The sequence below is a fragment of the Sphaeramia orbicularis genome, chromosome 3 (assembly GCF_902148855.1).
Source record: "Sphaeramia orbicularis chromosome 3, fSphaOr1.1, whole genome shotgun sequence".
NCBI classification, from domain to species: Eukaryota; Metazoa; Chordata; class Actinopteri; order Kurtiformes; family Apogonidae; genus Sphaeramia; species Sphaeramia orbicularis.
In genome coordinates, this window is record NC_043959.1 from 7,252,761 (window position 1) to 7,268,958 (window position 16,198).

Sequence of the window (16,198 nt, forward strand, 5' to 3'; positions counted from 1 at the left end):
CAAAGCTGCCAAAGCTGGACTCGGTGAAAATGTAATCAGTTTTATGGAGGTTGTAGTAACTGGAGATGCTGACGGTTTTGGGAAACTGGCAAGAAAATCCAATCTTAACTTTCTTTCTTCGAGTAATTACTTCAAGTGGGCAGCTCGAAGGAGTCGATCTCGTCTCTCGAAAACTATAAAGTCTCCTTTATCCTATAATCAAGGTAGACACAGGTACGGAAAACCACCAGTCAGCAATAATGTAATATGAAATATTTAGTGAAATATTCCTATTTGGATGGAAAAACACTTTTTTTCAGTTACATCCAGTTTGTGCCACAGGTACTGAATGACATGCTGCCCATGATGTGAGTTCCATTCGAGGTAAGAGAGCACGACTTGTCTCTCAGCATCAGGAAGTTTTCATCGATGCCAGGCATTGAAGCTTTATCCAGGGCTACTGTCATCTTGTTGGGTCACATGAACCGAGGCTTTGCCTGTCCGTCACATTACATAATAATGTGTTATCACAAACCACAATTATGCACATAGACCACAATATGAAATTAGAGTTTTTTAGAAACACACGAAAGTTTTTAGAGATATGACAAGCTTAGCGTCCTGTCCTGTTCAAAGTCTGAATCATGTAAAATGGTTAAATTAAAGTTTAAATTATAGTTTGATTTTACATAATCTACCAAATAGTGGGTATTTGGTAGAAGGGGGAAAACTGACAAGCATTTATATGACATCAAATAAGCTCATGCATTTACTCATAAATACTGTATATCAGCCCATAAAGACCCAAACATCCACTGGTGACCAAAATCATCTACTGATCGAAACTGTTTAATACCTGTTGAGCCACTGATCCTGACAATCCATGTAAATAATTGGTGTAAAATGCAGTTTGTCATCTTTTCGTGGTCATCAGTTATGACCCATTTGGATGTTCAGAGGCTCTGTAGTTACCATGGAAACACTGCCATCTTCTACAACATTGATTCACCAGTAAAACCCATGGAGTTGGATCAGTGACAATGGATGGACACACTTGTTTTATGTTCAATTAATGATATATTTGCTGAAAAAGTTCCTTTTTCTTACATTTTGGTGCAAAGTTTTGAAATAATAATCTTTGAATTTACTGAGTTTTCATGAACATCCAAATTAAATATAGGAAAATACATAATTACAGTGAAAAATGCAAAATGCAGATGTATAATATTATAATAAATGATGATAAATCACTTAAGAAAGGCTAAATAGAAAGAAAAATCCATTTGGGAACTACCAGAAAAGTAACACTGGGTCTTTCTGGGTTAAAGATGTATCATGATGCCTGTGGGAGGAGCTTTGGATCAGGACCTTGTTGACCTGGCACTCTGGCGTCTGGGCCTTTTCAGTTTATTGCTGACTTCTAAGGGATGTCATCAAAAGTCCAAGATAAAATGTCCTGGGTGACTGAATAGACCTACATCCAATCAGAGCAACAGTCATGGACAAAAGCCAGCGCAGCTTTCACAGGTGGAGGCCCATCATTGCACTAAAATACGTCTGACTCACCTCAGATCAGATAAATTGAGATGGGTACAGTCTGTATTAGACTCAGTGGAAATGAGTTTGAATAGGAAGCACTAGTGTCAGACAGATCTGCCAGAGCAAGAAATGTGTAGGTAAGTAAAAATACTATGGTGAAAATACTCCTCTATAAATTTGTCACAATTAATTTTCCAGTGAATCCATGAAAACTTTTGACTCATAAAGACCCATTTCTACTTTTGTGGCAGTTCCCAAATGAATTTTTCTCTCCATTTAACCTTTCCAAAGGGATTTATTACCATTTATTCTAATATTATCCTCCATATTTTCATTTTCAGTGAAAATCTGGTATTTTCCTATATTTAATTTACACTTTTACATCCAGGGCCACTGTCATCTTGTTGGGTCCACATGTAGCTGTGGCTTTGCTTGTCAGTCACATAACATAATAATGTGTTATCACAAACCACAATATGCACATAGACCACAATATAGATTTAGAGTTTCAAAACACACTGAAAGTTTTAGAGATATGACAGATAGTGTCCTGTCCTGTTCAAAGTCTGAATTGTGTAAAATGGTAAAATTACCTACAATGACATCTCTTTCCAAACCAAACAGGAAGAAAAGTTTAGACAAGGAGACAGGATACAAGCTGCTAACGTGGTTTTATTCAAATCAGTTACTCCATCCAGTAATATAGTGATAAATGTACAGTTAATGTTATATTTAGGAGTTGTGGTTGGAAAATCTGTCAACTGAGAACTCAAGAGTCAAAACTGGTCTTTGTTGTGAGTTTATTGCTTCCTTTAGGAAGGACTCCCCCTGAACAAGTCGTAGGAGAGGGTAAGTGAGAACGGAGTAGTAAGCATTATATACAGAAGAAGATAGGACAATGAAAAAGCCTGATTACAGTCTTAGACAGGTGACAGTTGGTCAAACGTCAAGAGGTAATGAAGGGTTCTGTGGGAGGGATCAGAATGGGTTCAGAGGCCCTTCATATGGAGGAAAATACTGATGGGGTGGTTTGATACTGCTCATGTACGTCAGTGTGAGATGCTTTGTGTCTCTGATGCACACAGTGGCTACTGTCCTTGATAACAGAGAATGTGCTGTACAATTAGCAGATAGTGTAGAATGCTCTGTATGTTGTGACTGTGTGAGTTCAGTAAAACCAGAGGTTTGAAGTTAGGTAAGAATTATACAAGTGATGTAAGTTAGCCCAGTTAGGAATTACACAAATGGGTCAGATAGGAACTGCATGAGTGATATGGTTTCAACAGTTACCCAAGTGATAGAATTTTGCCGTTACATAGTTAAAAAAAAATTAAATGTTACAAACCTTGAACAATGGTTGATCTGGTCACCATGACAATGACGCACCTCATCTCTGATTGGCTGTACAAAACACCAAAGCACACATGAAAAACACATGAGCAAAAGTAAAAGCAGTGTTTCACATAAACTCTGTTCTGTCATAATCTAACAAAAACACAAGAAAGCAGCACAGATAACTGACTTATTGTTCATTGGCATGTGACAAGCTTTATCAGGTGTCCTCAAAGCATAACTGAATTCAGGTGTTTCTTTTCTAACAGGGGTCTGGGATACAAGACAACAGCGACACATGTCATAATATAGTTTTATATTGTGATAAATATCATTGCATTGCATTAGTTAGTTTTATTTAAATTATTGTCTTTGCTTCTAAAATGCCTCAGAGATGGTTTTTACTTTATTTCTTTCAACACTGATTTTTATTTTTCCATGACTATGGCTTTCTGTGCTCTTCCTCTAAATTTCCAAAATATTTTTCATGCTCTGACTGTAAATAATAATTTTCTGCCACAACTTACCATCTACTTTATTCACATCTTACTTAGGAAGAAAAATCTCCCATTAAACTTAAAAAAATTGATGTTTATAAAGTATATGGCCAAAAATATTGGGACACATCATGGCTGCAGCTGTAAGATGTTCTGTTCATGCTGATTTGAGATAAAAACATCAATATTAATAATCAATATGATATCTATCACAATATAAAACTATATTACAATATTTGTCATTATTGTTTTGTATTCCAGACCCCTATAAGAAAAGAAACACCTGAATTCAACGTGTCCCAATACTTTTGTCCATATATTGTATGACTTATGCTATGAAGCTAATGATGTTAATATAATGTAGCCTCAACTACAATACACTTACGTTTCATTTGTCTCTGCTGTGAAACAAACAGGGACAAATCTGTAGACGTCGGTCTCGTGTGGCATCCAGCTCAGTGTCAGCCCTGCTTTTCCATGCGCTTTGTCTGTGAACTGCTTGGTCATATTCTGAGGACCACTGACCTGGAAGGTGTGTATGCTTCAAGACAAAAGGCGCAAAGGGAAAGCCAAAACAAAAATAATTATCTTTGGACCAAAAAAAAAAAAAAAACATGTATGATAAGTCATATTCATCCAAGTTATGCCTTTGGTCAGGGGCCTGGAGAATAAAATACCTGGAATGATGAGCTTGTGCTTCAGCATGAAGGTGGAACATGTGACCCACAGAGGCATGAAGAACGTCACCATGTGAAGGAGTCTTCGACAGGAACATGGGCTGGATATGGCCGGCTTTACAGTTTGCCAGAGGAGGAAGAACTAAAACAGACACAACAAGTTCTTCAAGGCAACTCAACAGCAAATGCACTTATCTGAATCTTAAAACACTGTATAGAGTCACACATAGTTTATGTGGTTTCATCCTTGTGCATTAACTCATTGTGTGGCATTAATCTCTTCTAGTGATATCTGTCACATTAATGCAGGTCTTTGTAGTGTCTTTGTAAAAAAAAAAAAAAAAAAAAGGAGGACAAATAGAATGGAATGGAAACACATTTACACATAAGTGACAGAAAAGAAAGGTAAAATAGCAACTAAAATTGCAAAAGCAAGAGTTAGGAGCTAATTTCCTGCAAATACTACACTTATTCTGGAGGGTGAGAAAATGATCAGTTTAAACATAATGCAAAGATGGTGCAAAAACAGTGATTTTATTGTTCTTGTAACTCAAGCTGTATTTGTTTCAAAAGTGGTACATATGAAAAATATGTGATTTTTTTTATAGGTATATTTGGCATTTTCAAGATAAAATACTTTAGTTTGTTCATTATGTTTGGTATTTGCAAACTACTTTTTGTGGGTAAAATTTTTTTTTTTTTTGTTTGGTTTTGGTAGGAACTTTATATATATATATAATATATATATATATATATATATATATATATATATATATAATATATATATATATATTGTATACAACATAATATACTGAGAATGAGGTGCACTTTTTTTTTATTTAGTCCAATGGCCTGAAGGGTCTGATGGACTATTGGTATCAGTTGTCGTCCATCCGTTGCCTGTTTGTCGTCCATCCATACACAGTTTTTCAAGAATCTTCTTCAATGAAACTGTCTATCAAAATGACTTGACATTTGTTGTGGAACATCTTTGAGGTAAGGTCTACTATGTTTGTTCAAATAATTCCCAAACACTGATTTTTGAAAATTTTTTATGAATTTTTAGAATTGTAAAAATCCCCATTGGTTTATAATGGGACACATTTCAAAGTGCTATAACTTGAAAACAGTTGAAGATATTGCTATAATTACTATTGGCAATAGATAGGAAGTCACATATGGGCTTTCATTTGGTGCCATGACCTTTGACCTCCAGTGACCTTGAAAATTCAAACGAATGTCAATTAATGTCTTTAAAAATATGCCATTGGACCACAGCACCCTTGGTCCTATTTTTTTTTTTTTTTTACACTGCAGCATGATTTATGAGGGACCCCACCCAGCCATCCCACAAATTGATGGACAATTGTATAGTTACCACTAATGTCATTTTCATTTTAAATTAAGATTTACTGACTAGTGTGTGATGTTGGTCCTGTAGAAAAATGTTGTTTCATTTGAAAGTACGTGATGACAATAAAGAATCTTGAATGATTCTTCAAATAGAAGTGAATTGTTCTGTGTATATTCTGTGTATGTTTGTGCCCATATGCAAAGTTTCTGTTGGAGTCTGTTGTGCTGGGAGCTGACCATCTGATGATTTTCTGAGCTAAGAGTATTTGCTGTTTTCATTGTTGCAGCAATGGTGAAGCATAAGAGAAGCATTGAAGAACTCGAGAGTGAATTTGAAGAGTTTTGACAGAAAATGTATCTCGAAACATCGTGTTAGTGGAGGCAACAGAGCTTCATAAAGCTTCACAAATATCAGCTCCTTGTACAAATTACTCCAACATAAACTTCACATAAATACTTTAACATATTTTTAGAGATCATGAGTAAATGGCAGGAAAATTCAGAAATTATGTATATATACATATATATAGATAGATAGATAGATAGAAGATAGATAGATAGATAGATAGATAGATAGATATAGATAGATAGATAGATAGATAGTAGATAGATAGATAGATAGATAGATAGATAGATAGATAGATAGGATAGATAGATAGATAGATAGATAGATGATAGATAGATAGATATAGATATATACATACATACATACATACATACATACATACATACATAAAAATAATTAAATGAAACATCTGTTAAAGTGCAAATACTTTTCTTTACCAACAGTAACATTTTTTGGACAAAAGACAAATGAGACAGACCACTGAAGAGCACTGATATGTTACCCTCCAGTGAGAACTGCAGCTTCACACTGCACAGAGGATTTGAATTCACATCGGACGCATCGTGGAACACTGAGCTCCCATCTTGGTATGACAGAGTGATGTTTTTGGTGGGAAAGTCCTCCAACATCAGCTCAAACACATGGACACCAACGCTTACATCACCGTCTTTGGTCAGCATGCATTTAGTCTGTGTGGAAATGGAGAGTTAAATGAAGATACATTCATTTTAAAGGGTTTTTTCTTAGATATTCCCTTTTATTCAAGGAGTTATAGCTTTATGACATTTCTAATCTAAATTAAAGAACAGTTAATGTCACTAATAAGTGAAAAACATACAGTTCAGTGTAAAGAAAAAAAATCAGTACAAAATACCAGTGACAAGCAAACTGGATTAAGTTAAATTATGACAAACGTGTTAAATATATTGTATATGGAGCTGTATTAACCTCATCTAGAGTGAAGTTTGCAGGACTGTTACCAGCAAAGCGACATTTCACATCATCTCCGTCTGGATCATGAGCCAGCAAATGAAGTCTTGAAAAACAGTTCTGAGGCACCCTGCATGAAAACAAACGCATGAACAAGATCACATGACCCTTAAACACTCTCACATTTACAATCATGCATTAAAACACAAATGTCAGAGAACTGTCAGTAGTGTCATCCTTTATTTTTCCTCATTTTCTATCTGATCAAACGGAGGGTGTTTAATAAATAGGTTGGTGACTATTTTTGGTCATTTCCACACACATTACGTGACAGCAACAGTTCCAGTGAGGATAGTGAGTCCACAATCTCAAGTCCAAAGTGGTCTACAGGGTCTGTAAGGTCCACCTCTGCATGTACAGTGAGTGTACCTGCTTTGTTAGGCACCATGTAGTAATGGTACTAATGTAAGGGATGATGTTCAAAGGGATAATGTGGATGTGGACAGGGGTCTGGATCAGCACTTATGATGTTGGAATGCTCTTAAAATGAAGTTCTAATGTTCTAAAATACATGTTCCTTTCACCTTACATGTGTTTTTCTTGTATTGGGTCAAAACACAGTATTTGAAATTTCTCTGACAGGACATTTTAGAGACAATTTGACAGAAAAGTGTCGCTAAATGACCCACATTTTTACTGTTAAATTCATTTTGCTTTAGTTGGACCATAAAGGATTATCCAAAACAAGGAGATACTTTATATTGAAATAAATGTTGGAATGGTAATCAATTAAAGTTCGCTCTCTGACGGGACATTACTGTGTTTTGACCCTATTTTATATATTTACTTCTAGGATTTTTGTTTTTTTGCCACTTACAGGTAAGGAACCAAATATGGTAACTTCACTGACTTTGATATTCTACATAACAATAACAACTTTTGAAAATTTTCACAAAGGTAATAAAGTTTTTTTTATGTCCTCCAATAACACACTAAGGTTGACATTTGGAATCTCACAGTATTTCTTTCCATGTCCTATAATTCAGTGGTTCCCAACCTTTTTTGGCTCGTGACCCCATTTTAACATCACAAATTTCTGGTGACACCGAACATTCAAAACAGAGCCTTTTTTTTTTTTTTACTAAAATTAATTTGTTTTTGATCATCTAATAGTTTTCTATACTATGTTGCAAATAAACGTTAATTTTAGACGATTTTTAGTCTATATAATGTATATTATTCTGGACGGAGGCAGAAAAGCCAGGTGTAGATTACTGCACAAAGTGAGAATTTTATTTTTCTTGGTCAGGATATGTACAGTCAGTCCAGTTTGAATTTACAAGGCTGACAATTAATACTGAACAATAATAACTCAAACTATGAATTATGAAAGAGCTGCAGCATCTGAAACCGACCACAATGAACATTTGATAGATAAACAGTACCACAGTGCTTCAGTTTCAGACTTTGAGTTTGTCATGTTTTTTACTTTTTTTTTTTTTTTTTTAATCAGTTACTAGAAATTTCAGGCGATCCCACGTAGGGTCCCGACCCCAAGGTGGAAAAACACTGCTATAAAGGGTTGAACAAAAGTTGCTGATTTTCTGAACAAAACTGGAATGAATTGAAACACAAGTTGAAATAAAAAAAAACAAACAAGCAAAACACTTTCACTTTTTTCTTTTCTTGTAATCTGTAACGTTGATGACTATCTGAATGCTGCCTGCCTGTGTTTCCTCATACATACTGATCAGCCTGATTAAAAACAACAATCTGAAGGCTCTCTACAATATTACTCATGAAGACAGAGACTGATAAGATGATTCCTGTCAAAGTTAAAGAATAGCAACAAAGAATAGAAAATACAAATGACTCCTAAATATCTGTCTTTAATACTGCTGTCAGTTGTAAGGAGATTCCTCACTTGGTTTGATGTAGCCTGGTGTGAGGATCAATGGAACTAGAATTACTATGTAGGTATATCTTCTTTTCTTTTCTACTAATCAGAAATATGTGTTATTGTCTTTCAGTGCCCACTCCATCACAATTTGAACTGCCTACACGTCTTACTGTGGACAGAAGACACTGGGACATCCTTGACATGATCGCCACCAACGTCAGCACTGTGATCTTTGATACTGCATTTGTATTTTCACTACTGGTTATGGCTGTCCTCATATGGTACTTTTCCAAGAAGAGAAAAGCAGAAGACCACAAATCTCTTCTGGTTTCAGAACAATAACAAATTTTGAAAAATTTCACAAAAGTAATGAAGTCTTGTAATGTCCTGCAATGACACACTAAAGTTGAAATGTTGAATTTTACAGTATTTCTATGAGTGAACTAGTGTGGTGGAAAAATTTACTTTTTATATTTTATACTCTTTATATTTTATACTTTTAATATTTTATACTGTTAGTACATCTTCTTTTAATGCTGAGTCATTCTTCATGCATATGCTTATGTGTGATGGTTACCACTCTGAACACCCCCGACTCGGGAACAGAGTTCTTACCTTGAGTTAAAACCCAAACACCTAAATGTTTGGATATGTGATGGCGCCTGCATGCTAGATATTACTTAAACAAGGTAAGGGTAAGAGGCCAATATGGCCTCTTCCCCCCCGGAACCGGAAGGACTGGTATGGAGTGGTATGATTTACATATGGGGTTGTCATTTGGGTGTCACCATTGGGGGGTTGGATTTTTGGTCTATATAATCTTTAATATTTTCATGGTTAATCAGACTTCACTTACAGAGTTTCTCTGTGATTGACTTCTCAATAAATGCATTTATTTATTTTAACTCTAACTTTCTCTCCTCCTCTTTGTGTGTGGGTTATCAGTTGAACATTTCCACAACACTAGAAAGGGTTCATAATTGAACACTTTGCTCTTCACAACAGCAGGTGGTGCTGTGAGCACATTTGAAGGCATCTTTTGCAGTCTGTCTGCCAAAATCAGATTGGCCAAAAGTTATGTCTCACACACACACACACACACACACACACACACCACACACACACACACACACACACACACACACTAAACAGCTTTCTGTTGTTTTTGAAATGCTTTTGTTTTTAATACTGTTTACATATTTACAGTATATTATTACAACTGAGAATTGCATACGTACAGCCCTGCATTTCAGAAAAAATCTGAATCTGGGACTTTCTGAAAGTTTGTAATAAAACACAAGCTTCTTTAAGAAAACATCCAGACAATCAACCCAAGAGAGTCTAATTTTGTGTGTGTGTGTGTGTGTGTGTGTGTGTGTGTGTGTGTGTGTGTGTGTGTGTGTGTGTGTGTATGTTTCAATACTGTGCACATATTTCCTGCATATTTCTTGAGAGAAATAAAGACACACTCCCATTTCAACCCTGCAAAAACAACATACCTAAAGGCTGCCTGAGAACTTGGCACATGAGGGCATATATTTGTACATTTAAGACATGGCAGTTGTTTCTGAAGACTAATGTATTAGAAAGATGCTGAGTATTTATTTGATTGGCACTTTCTGGTTCTTTTGGCAGGAAATTAGCTCCATTGACTATATATACAGTTGTGGAAAAAATTATTCGACCGCCCCTTGTTTTCTTCAATTTCTTGTTCATTTTAATACCTGGTCCAACTAAAGGTACATTTGTTTGGATAAATATAATGATAACAACAAAAATAGCTCATAAGAGTTTAATTTCAGAGCTGATATCTAGTCATTTTCCATGTTTTCTTGATAATAACCAAAATCATTTAAGTTCTTACATCAATATCTATGGCATTGTACTGACAAAAACAGTGCTTTTAGGCATTCCATGTTTTCTTTTCTGTCTGTTTTAGTCACATGATGCACACAGGAGTTAGCACTTGATTGCATAACCATTGTTTTTGATGATTTTTGATGGTCTAATAATTTTTTCCGTGACTGTATATTCAGGCACTCATTTTTTATTAATTTAAACAGTGACGCTGAGCAAAGTAAATGCACATTTAATTTTCAAGCTGATTGGGTGACAATAGCTTATTATGGTCACAGTATATAATTATTTGTGGATATAAATAAAAATGAATGTCAACACAGATTTAGAGTCTATTTAAAATCACTGTCAATATGAAATAATTTATCAATCAGAGATCACAGACGATTTTGTTTTGAATTTACCAAATAATATCCAATTGTATCTCAAAGGTGCTGGTTTATTTTGCATGTCAAAATTGTTGTTAATATGTAAAAAGTCACATTTCCAAGCTCTCAAACACTGAAATAAGTACCTTAATGCAGCCACCGTCGTGGTAACAGGGCAGCTGTTGAGGCCATGTGTGTCAGAACGTGTTCCCACATCCAACTCTGCATGTGTCGTCCATGTTTTTGTTCCAGACAACCAGCAGCAGCCAGAGTCACTGAGACGGAGAAAATGTAAAGTTTTTGATTAAAATTGACTTTTAAATTAGTCTTCATAATAATACAATGTTTACACATTCACTATTTTACATAATCTACCAAATACCCATCAAAAGAAGGGGGAAAAACTGACAAGCATTTATATGACATCAAATAAGCTCATGTATTTACTCATAAATACTGTATATTAACCCATAAAGACCCAAACATCCACTGATGACCAAAACCATCTACTGATCTAACATGTTCATTACCTATTGATCCACTAATCCTGTCAATCCATGCAAATAATTGGTGTAAAATATGTAAAATTGTAATCTTTTCATGGTCATCTGATATGACCCATTTGGATGTTCAGAGGCTTCGTAGTTACCATGGAAACACCGCCATCCTCCCCACTATTGATTCACCAGTAAAACCATGGAGTTGGATCAGTGACAGTGAATGGACACACTTATTTTATGTTCAATTAATGATATATTGCTGAAAAAGTTCCTTTTTCTTACATTTTGATACAAAGTTTTGATATAACAACCTTTGAATTTACTGAGTTTTCATGAACATACAATTTAAATATAGGAAAATGCATAATTTACAGTGAAAATGCAAAATGCAGATGTATAATATTATAATAAATGGTGATAAATCACTTAAGAAAGGTTAAATAGAAAGAAAAATCCATTTGGCAACTGCCAGAAAAGTAACACTGGGTCTTTCTGGGTTAATGATGTATCATGATGCCTGTGGGAGGAGCTTTGGATCAGGACCTTGTTGACCTGGCATTCTGGCGTCTGGGCCTTTTCGGTTTATTTCTGATTTCTAAGGGATGTCATCAAAAGTCCAAGATAAAATGTCTCTGGTTGTGACTGAATAGACCTACATCCAATCAGAGCAACAGTCATGGACAAAAGCCAGCGCAGCTTTCACAGGTGGAGGCCCATCATTGCACTAAAATACGTCTGACTCACCTCAGATCAGATAAATTGAGATGGGTACAGTCTGTGTTAGACTCAGTGGAAATGAGTTTGAATAGGAAGCACTAGTGTCAGACAGATCTGCCAGAGCAAGAAATGTGTAGGTAAGTAAAAATACTATGGTGAAAATACTCCTCTAGAAATTTTGTCAGAATTCATTTGAATTGAATCCATTGAATTCAAGAACAATTTTGACCCATAAAGACCGATTTCTAGTTTTGTGGCAGTTCCCAGATTAATTTTTCTCTCCATTTAACCTTTTCAAAGGGATTTATCACCATTTATTCTAAGATTATCCTCCATATTTTCATTTTTCAGTGAAAATCTTGTATTTTCCTGTATTTAATTTACGCTTTACACAGATGGTCACAATAGCTCAAATTAAAGTTAAGGGCGATTACATTAAAAAATAGAGAAAACCAAAGAAAAATTGACTTTTTCAGCAAAGATATCAATAGCTGATCAAAAAACAAGTGTCTCCATCCACTGTTTTTGATCCAACTCCATGGGTTTTACTGGTGAATCAATGTTGTAGAAGATGACTGTGTTTCCACGGTAACTACGGAGCCTCTGAACACCCAAATGGGTCATATCTGTTTACCATGAAAAGATGATGAACTGTATTTTACACCAATTATTTACACATACTGATAGGATTAGTGGATCAACAGGTATTAAACAGTTTACATTAGTCGATGTTGGGTCTTTATGGGTTAAAGGGCTGATATTCAAGCAATCTGATTTTATTTCCTATGGCCGTTCCATTTATTAACGTAAAGCACATTACATTGCCATTATGTATTAAAGGAGTGATATTTAGCTTTTTGAATGGAATTCTGCATTTTAAAACATTTCCCTGTGGTTGACATAAACTGTAAATGCTATTTTGGGATCTGAATTCTTCATTAATTCAATTCCACAGGTCCATCTTCAACCCTATTTCTGACTAATGACACCGGAAAGAGGTTTTGAGCGCTGGCCCTTCAAATGCAAATGCCCCACCCCCTCCAGGTTGTTGACTGTGCTGCTCTGCCTTGTTCAGCCACTTGTTTTTGTTAATACAACCAACAACTGACATTTTATGTAATCAGTTCGAAGTTTAGACATATTTTCAGTTTTTACTACAACCGCTGCTGCTGACAAACAATTATGTCGTACTCAGAGAAATGTTTATCAGAAGTCTTGACCTTATATGTGCAAATGTTGTGATGTAACTAGTTAAAAACATAACAAATTATTCAGGAATTAAAACAGGTTGTAGAAATCCATTCGATTTTTGCCAGAATTAATATAAAGATAGCTTTGCAGCACCTGGAGGGTTCAAATTCAAACTTTATGACCTATTAGGGTCCAAATACACAAATAAATGAACCAAAGACTAATATAAGTGGGTTTAGCAAAATATGACCCCTTTAAATACACTCTATAGATAAACTTGCCTTGCCTCTGTAGCTTAAGAATTATTCAACCCAATCAGTCAGAAGGGAGAGTTCCTAAATTATACTACAGTTTGTGACTTCCATTCCATTCTCTTTTGTATGTAGAATGATCTCCATCAGTTCACAACATCTAAATTACCGCTGTCAGTATGCCTAATTATTTCCAGTTCAATCAAGGTGCACACTTGTGAGCTTGTCTTACCTCAGAGAAAAGGAGGTTTTGTTAGTTGAGACAGTCACTGTTGTCTTTCCCTCTGACTGACACCACCTGTTTTGCCCTGTGTTGTCGTGGTCAGTTTGGAGGTTCAGTCCTTCTTTAATGCTGGTACAAGCACCGCTGTCACATGTGTAGTTGACCTGGTTTGGACAGTTAGTCCTGCCATTTTCTCTGTTGTAGAAAGTTACCTGCAGGGTTTGAGACAATATAGCACTGGTAAACAAGACAAACAAATAAATAGTCTCAGGATTTGTTATCTTTATGGGTTCCAAAAGTCAGAACAGAACTGGGAAAGAAAGCTTTTAAATATTCTGCTCCCACTGCCTGGAATAACCTACAGACGGACATTAAACTGAAGGAACTGGACTCTTTTAATACATTCAAAGTCATTTTAAATCAATGGGAAAAGGCCAAATGTGGATGTATATATTTTTGTAATTGATTGAATTGGGTTTGGCTTTGAGGTGCTTTTAAGGAACATTGTTGTTATACTTTTAGTACCTTTTAAAATAATGGTGATTTTTTTATATGTATGTTCTTATCAGTTTTAAGTTTCTTTTTAGCACTGACTTTCATTGTGTTTGTGTGGATGTATGACTGAGATTTCCATTTTGTGTAACTTCTGCTGCTGCTGCTGTCTTGGCCAGGACACTCTTGAAAAAGAGATTTTAATCTCAATGAGCTTTTTTCCTGGTTAAATAAAGGTTATAAATAATAAATGAATTCATGGGGCTCAGTATTTGTGGGTGCCCATAGAGCAGTGGAGGGGGCCCAGTGGATACAGAAGTTGTGAAAATTTTGTGTAAAATCCATTGTATATGAGAGGTGTAGAAGTCCAGAGGCGAACACTGAAAGTATGTTAAGTTTCCTTTTCATTTTCACTGTATCATAGTGATGTTGTTTATGGACTGCAATACCCACACAAATACCCCCTCCGTCTGATAGATTGAGAGGATAGTCAATTTTTGTAGGGTCAAGAACGATTATGCTGCTGTGTTTTTGTTTTTGTTTTTTCTGTTTAATAGGTTTATAGGTTTGTTGTATAATTATTATTTTCTTTTTTTTGTATTGTGTCTGTGTGGTTCCTTACGTCTAAGTACATGTTTATGTAAATGTATAATTTAAAATAAAAAATTTAAAAAGTAAATTGCTATTTATTAAGTCTAGTGGTGTGAGGTTTGGTGAACTTGCCTAACAGGTGGATTGGACAGAGGGGTTTCGTTGAATACCCTCCGCATTCACCAGACCTTTTTTTTATGGGGATGCCTAAAAGACAAATTCTTGCTATGAGATCTGCAACAGTGTGAACTGAACTGAACTGAGTGCAGCCATTGAACGTGAATGCACACAAATACCAAGGGAACTGTTTGGTGATGTGTGCGATTCCATTGCTTGGTGTTATCAGCAGTGTCTGGACCAGAACGGACATCAGTTTGCGAACAGGCAGTGACAAAACAATAAAAGGACGTTTGTAAATTCTATTACATTTTGAAAATTAAATTACTTTTAATAAACACCTGCTTTACAGTTATTTAAAATGTGTATACATTTTTTGGGACACCCTGTATATACTGTATATGCAGGTTTAATTATTTCTTTATCCCTCATTAAAGGGGTTTTTGAGGATTCATCCTAAGTAGAACTGAGGATCAACGGACTGAGGGTGCGAACAAGTTCTTAAACCCTCTGCGCTAAAATGATCATGGTGGTACTGGGATGAATAGATAACCACATATTCACTGAAACTGCAAAGTGTGCATTTGTCAACACCTAAATTACAATTCCAAAAACCAATTCACACATTCGTAAATCTTATTGTTTTGTTGTACAGTGTTTGGTAAATTTCTCACACTTTTTACTCTCTATAAAGTCAGTATAAAATGAATGATAAGCACCAGATCATGAAGACTAAACAGATCATTCAACCACAGCAAAGAGTCACGGATTCCAGTTCCTCATTGGAAAAAAGCCAGGAACCTTGAGTGTCAGGACTGCTGAACACCCATGGATGGTATGACATTTTATAAAACAAAATCATCTTCCTTAATGGCGTAATCACAATGTGGACAAGTGTTTTTTTGGAATTTTTTTTTTTACTTTAGCTGCTTTTATTTGTATTTGTATATAATTGATGCACATGTTGAATGATACTTTTAAATTCATTGTACTTGTTACAATGACAACAAAGATCATCTGTTCTAATGTAGCAGTTATAGGATCTTATCGGCTTCTGTTTGGATATTTTAAGAGGCAGGTTTGTTTAACGGTAACTGTACTGTGAAATGCACTGAAGGCAGGATTTTATTCATGGTGATAAGAGTTAACAATTAAAAAAAAATCAGCGATGACACGAGTGTGTTTCTCATAAGCGACAAATCCCCTGTTCAGTTTTTTCTCTTAATTAATTTAATGAAATAATAAATGAGTGCTGTACCTGAATCGTCCCATCCTGCTTCTTCTTCAGAGGCATAAAACTGATGCTGTCTCCATAAAAGTCCTGAGTAGCAGCTACAC

General features: G+C 35.4%; 1 protein-coding gene across 1 annotated transcript; it reads right to left on the bottom strand.

Moving 5' to 3' along the window:
• Positions 1-426: 426 nt before the first annotated feature.
• On the bottom strand, positions 427-16,192 carry LOC115412868 (uncharacterized). Its single transcript, XM_030125531.1, has 9 exons — positions 16,119-16,192; positions 13,670-13,872; positions 10,925-11,053; positions 6,672-6,783; positions 6,226-6,412; positions 4,025-4,166; positions 3,733-3,888; positions 2,864-2,919; positions 427-476 (listed from the first exon to the last, which is right to left on the bottom strand). The coding sequence occupies exons 1-9, from the start codon at positions 16,152-16,154 to the stop codon at positions 427-429; spliced, it is 1,071 nt and encodes a 356-aa protein (XP_029981391.1). The 5' UTR covers positions 16,155-16,192.
• Positions 16,193-16,198: the final 6 nt, after the last annotated feature.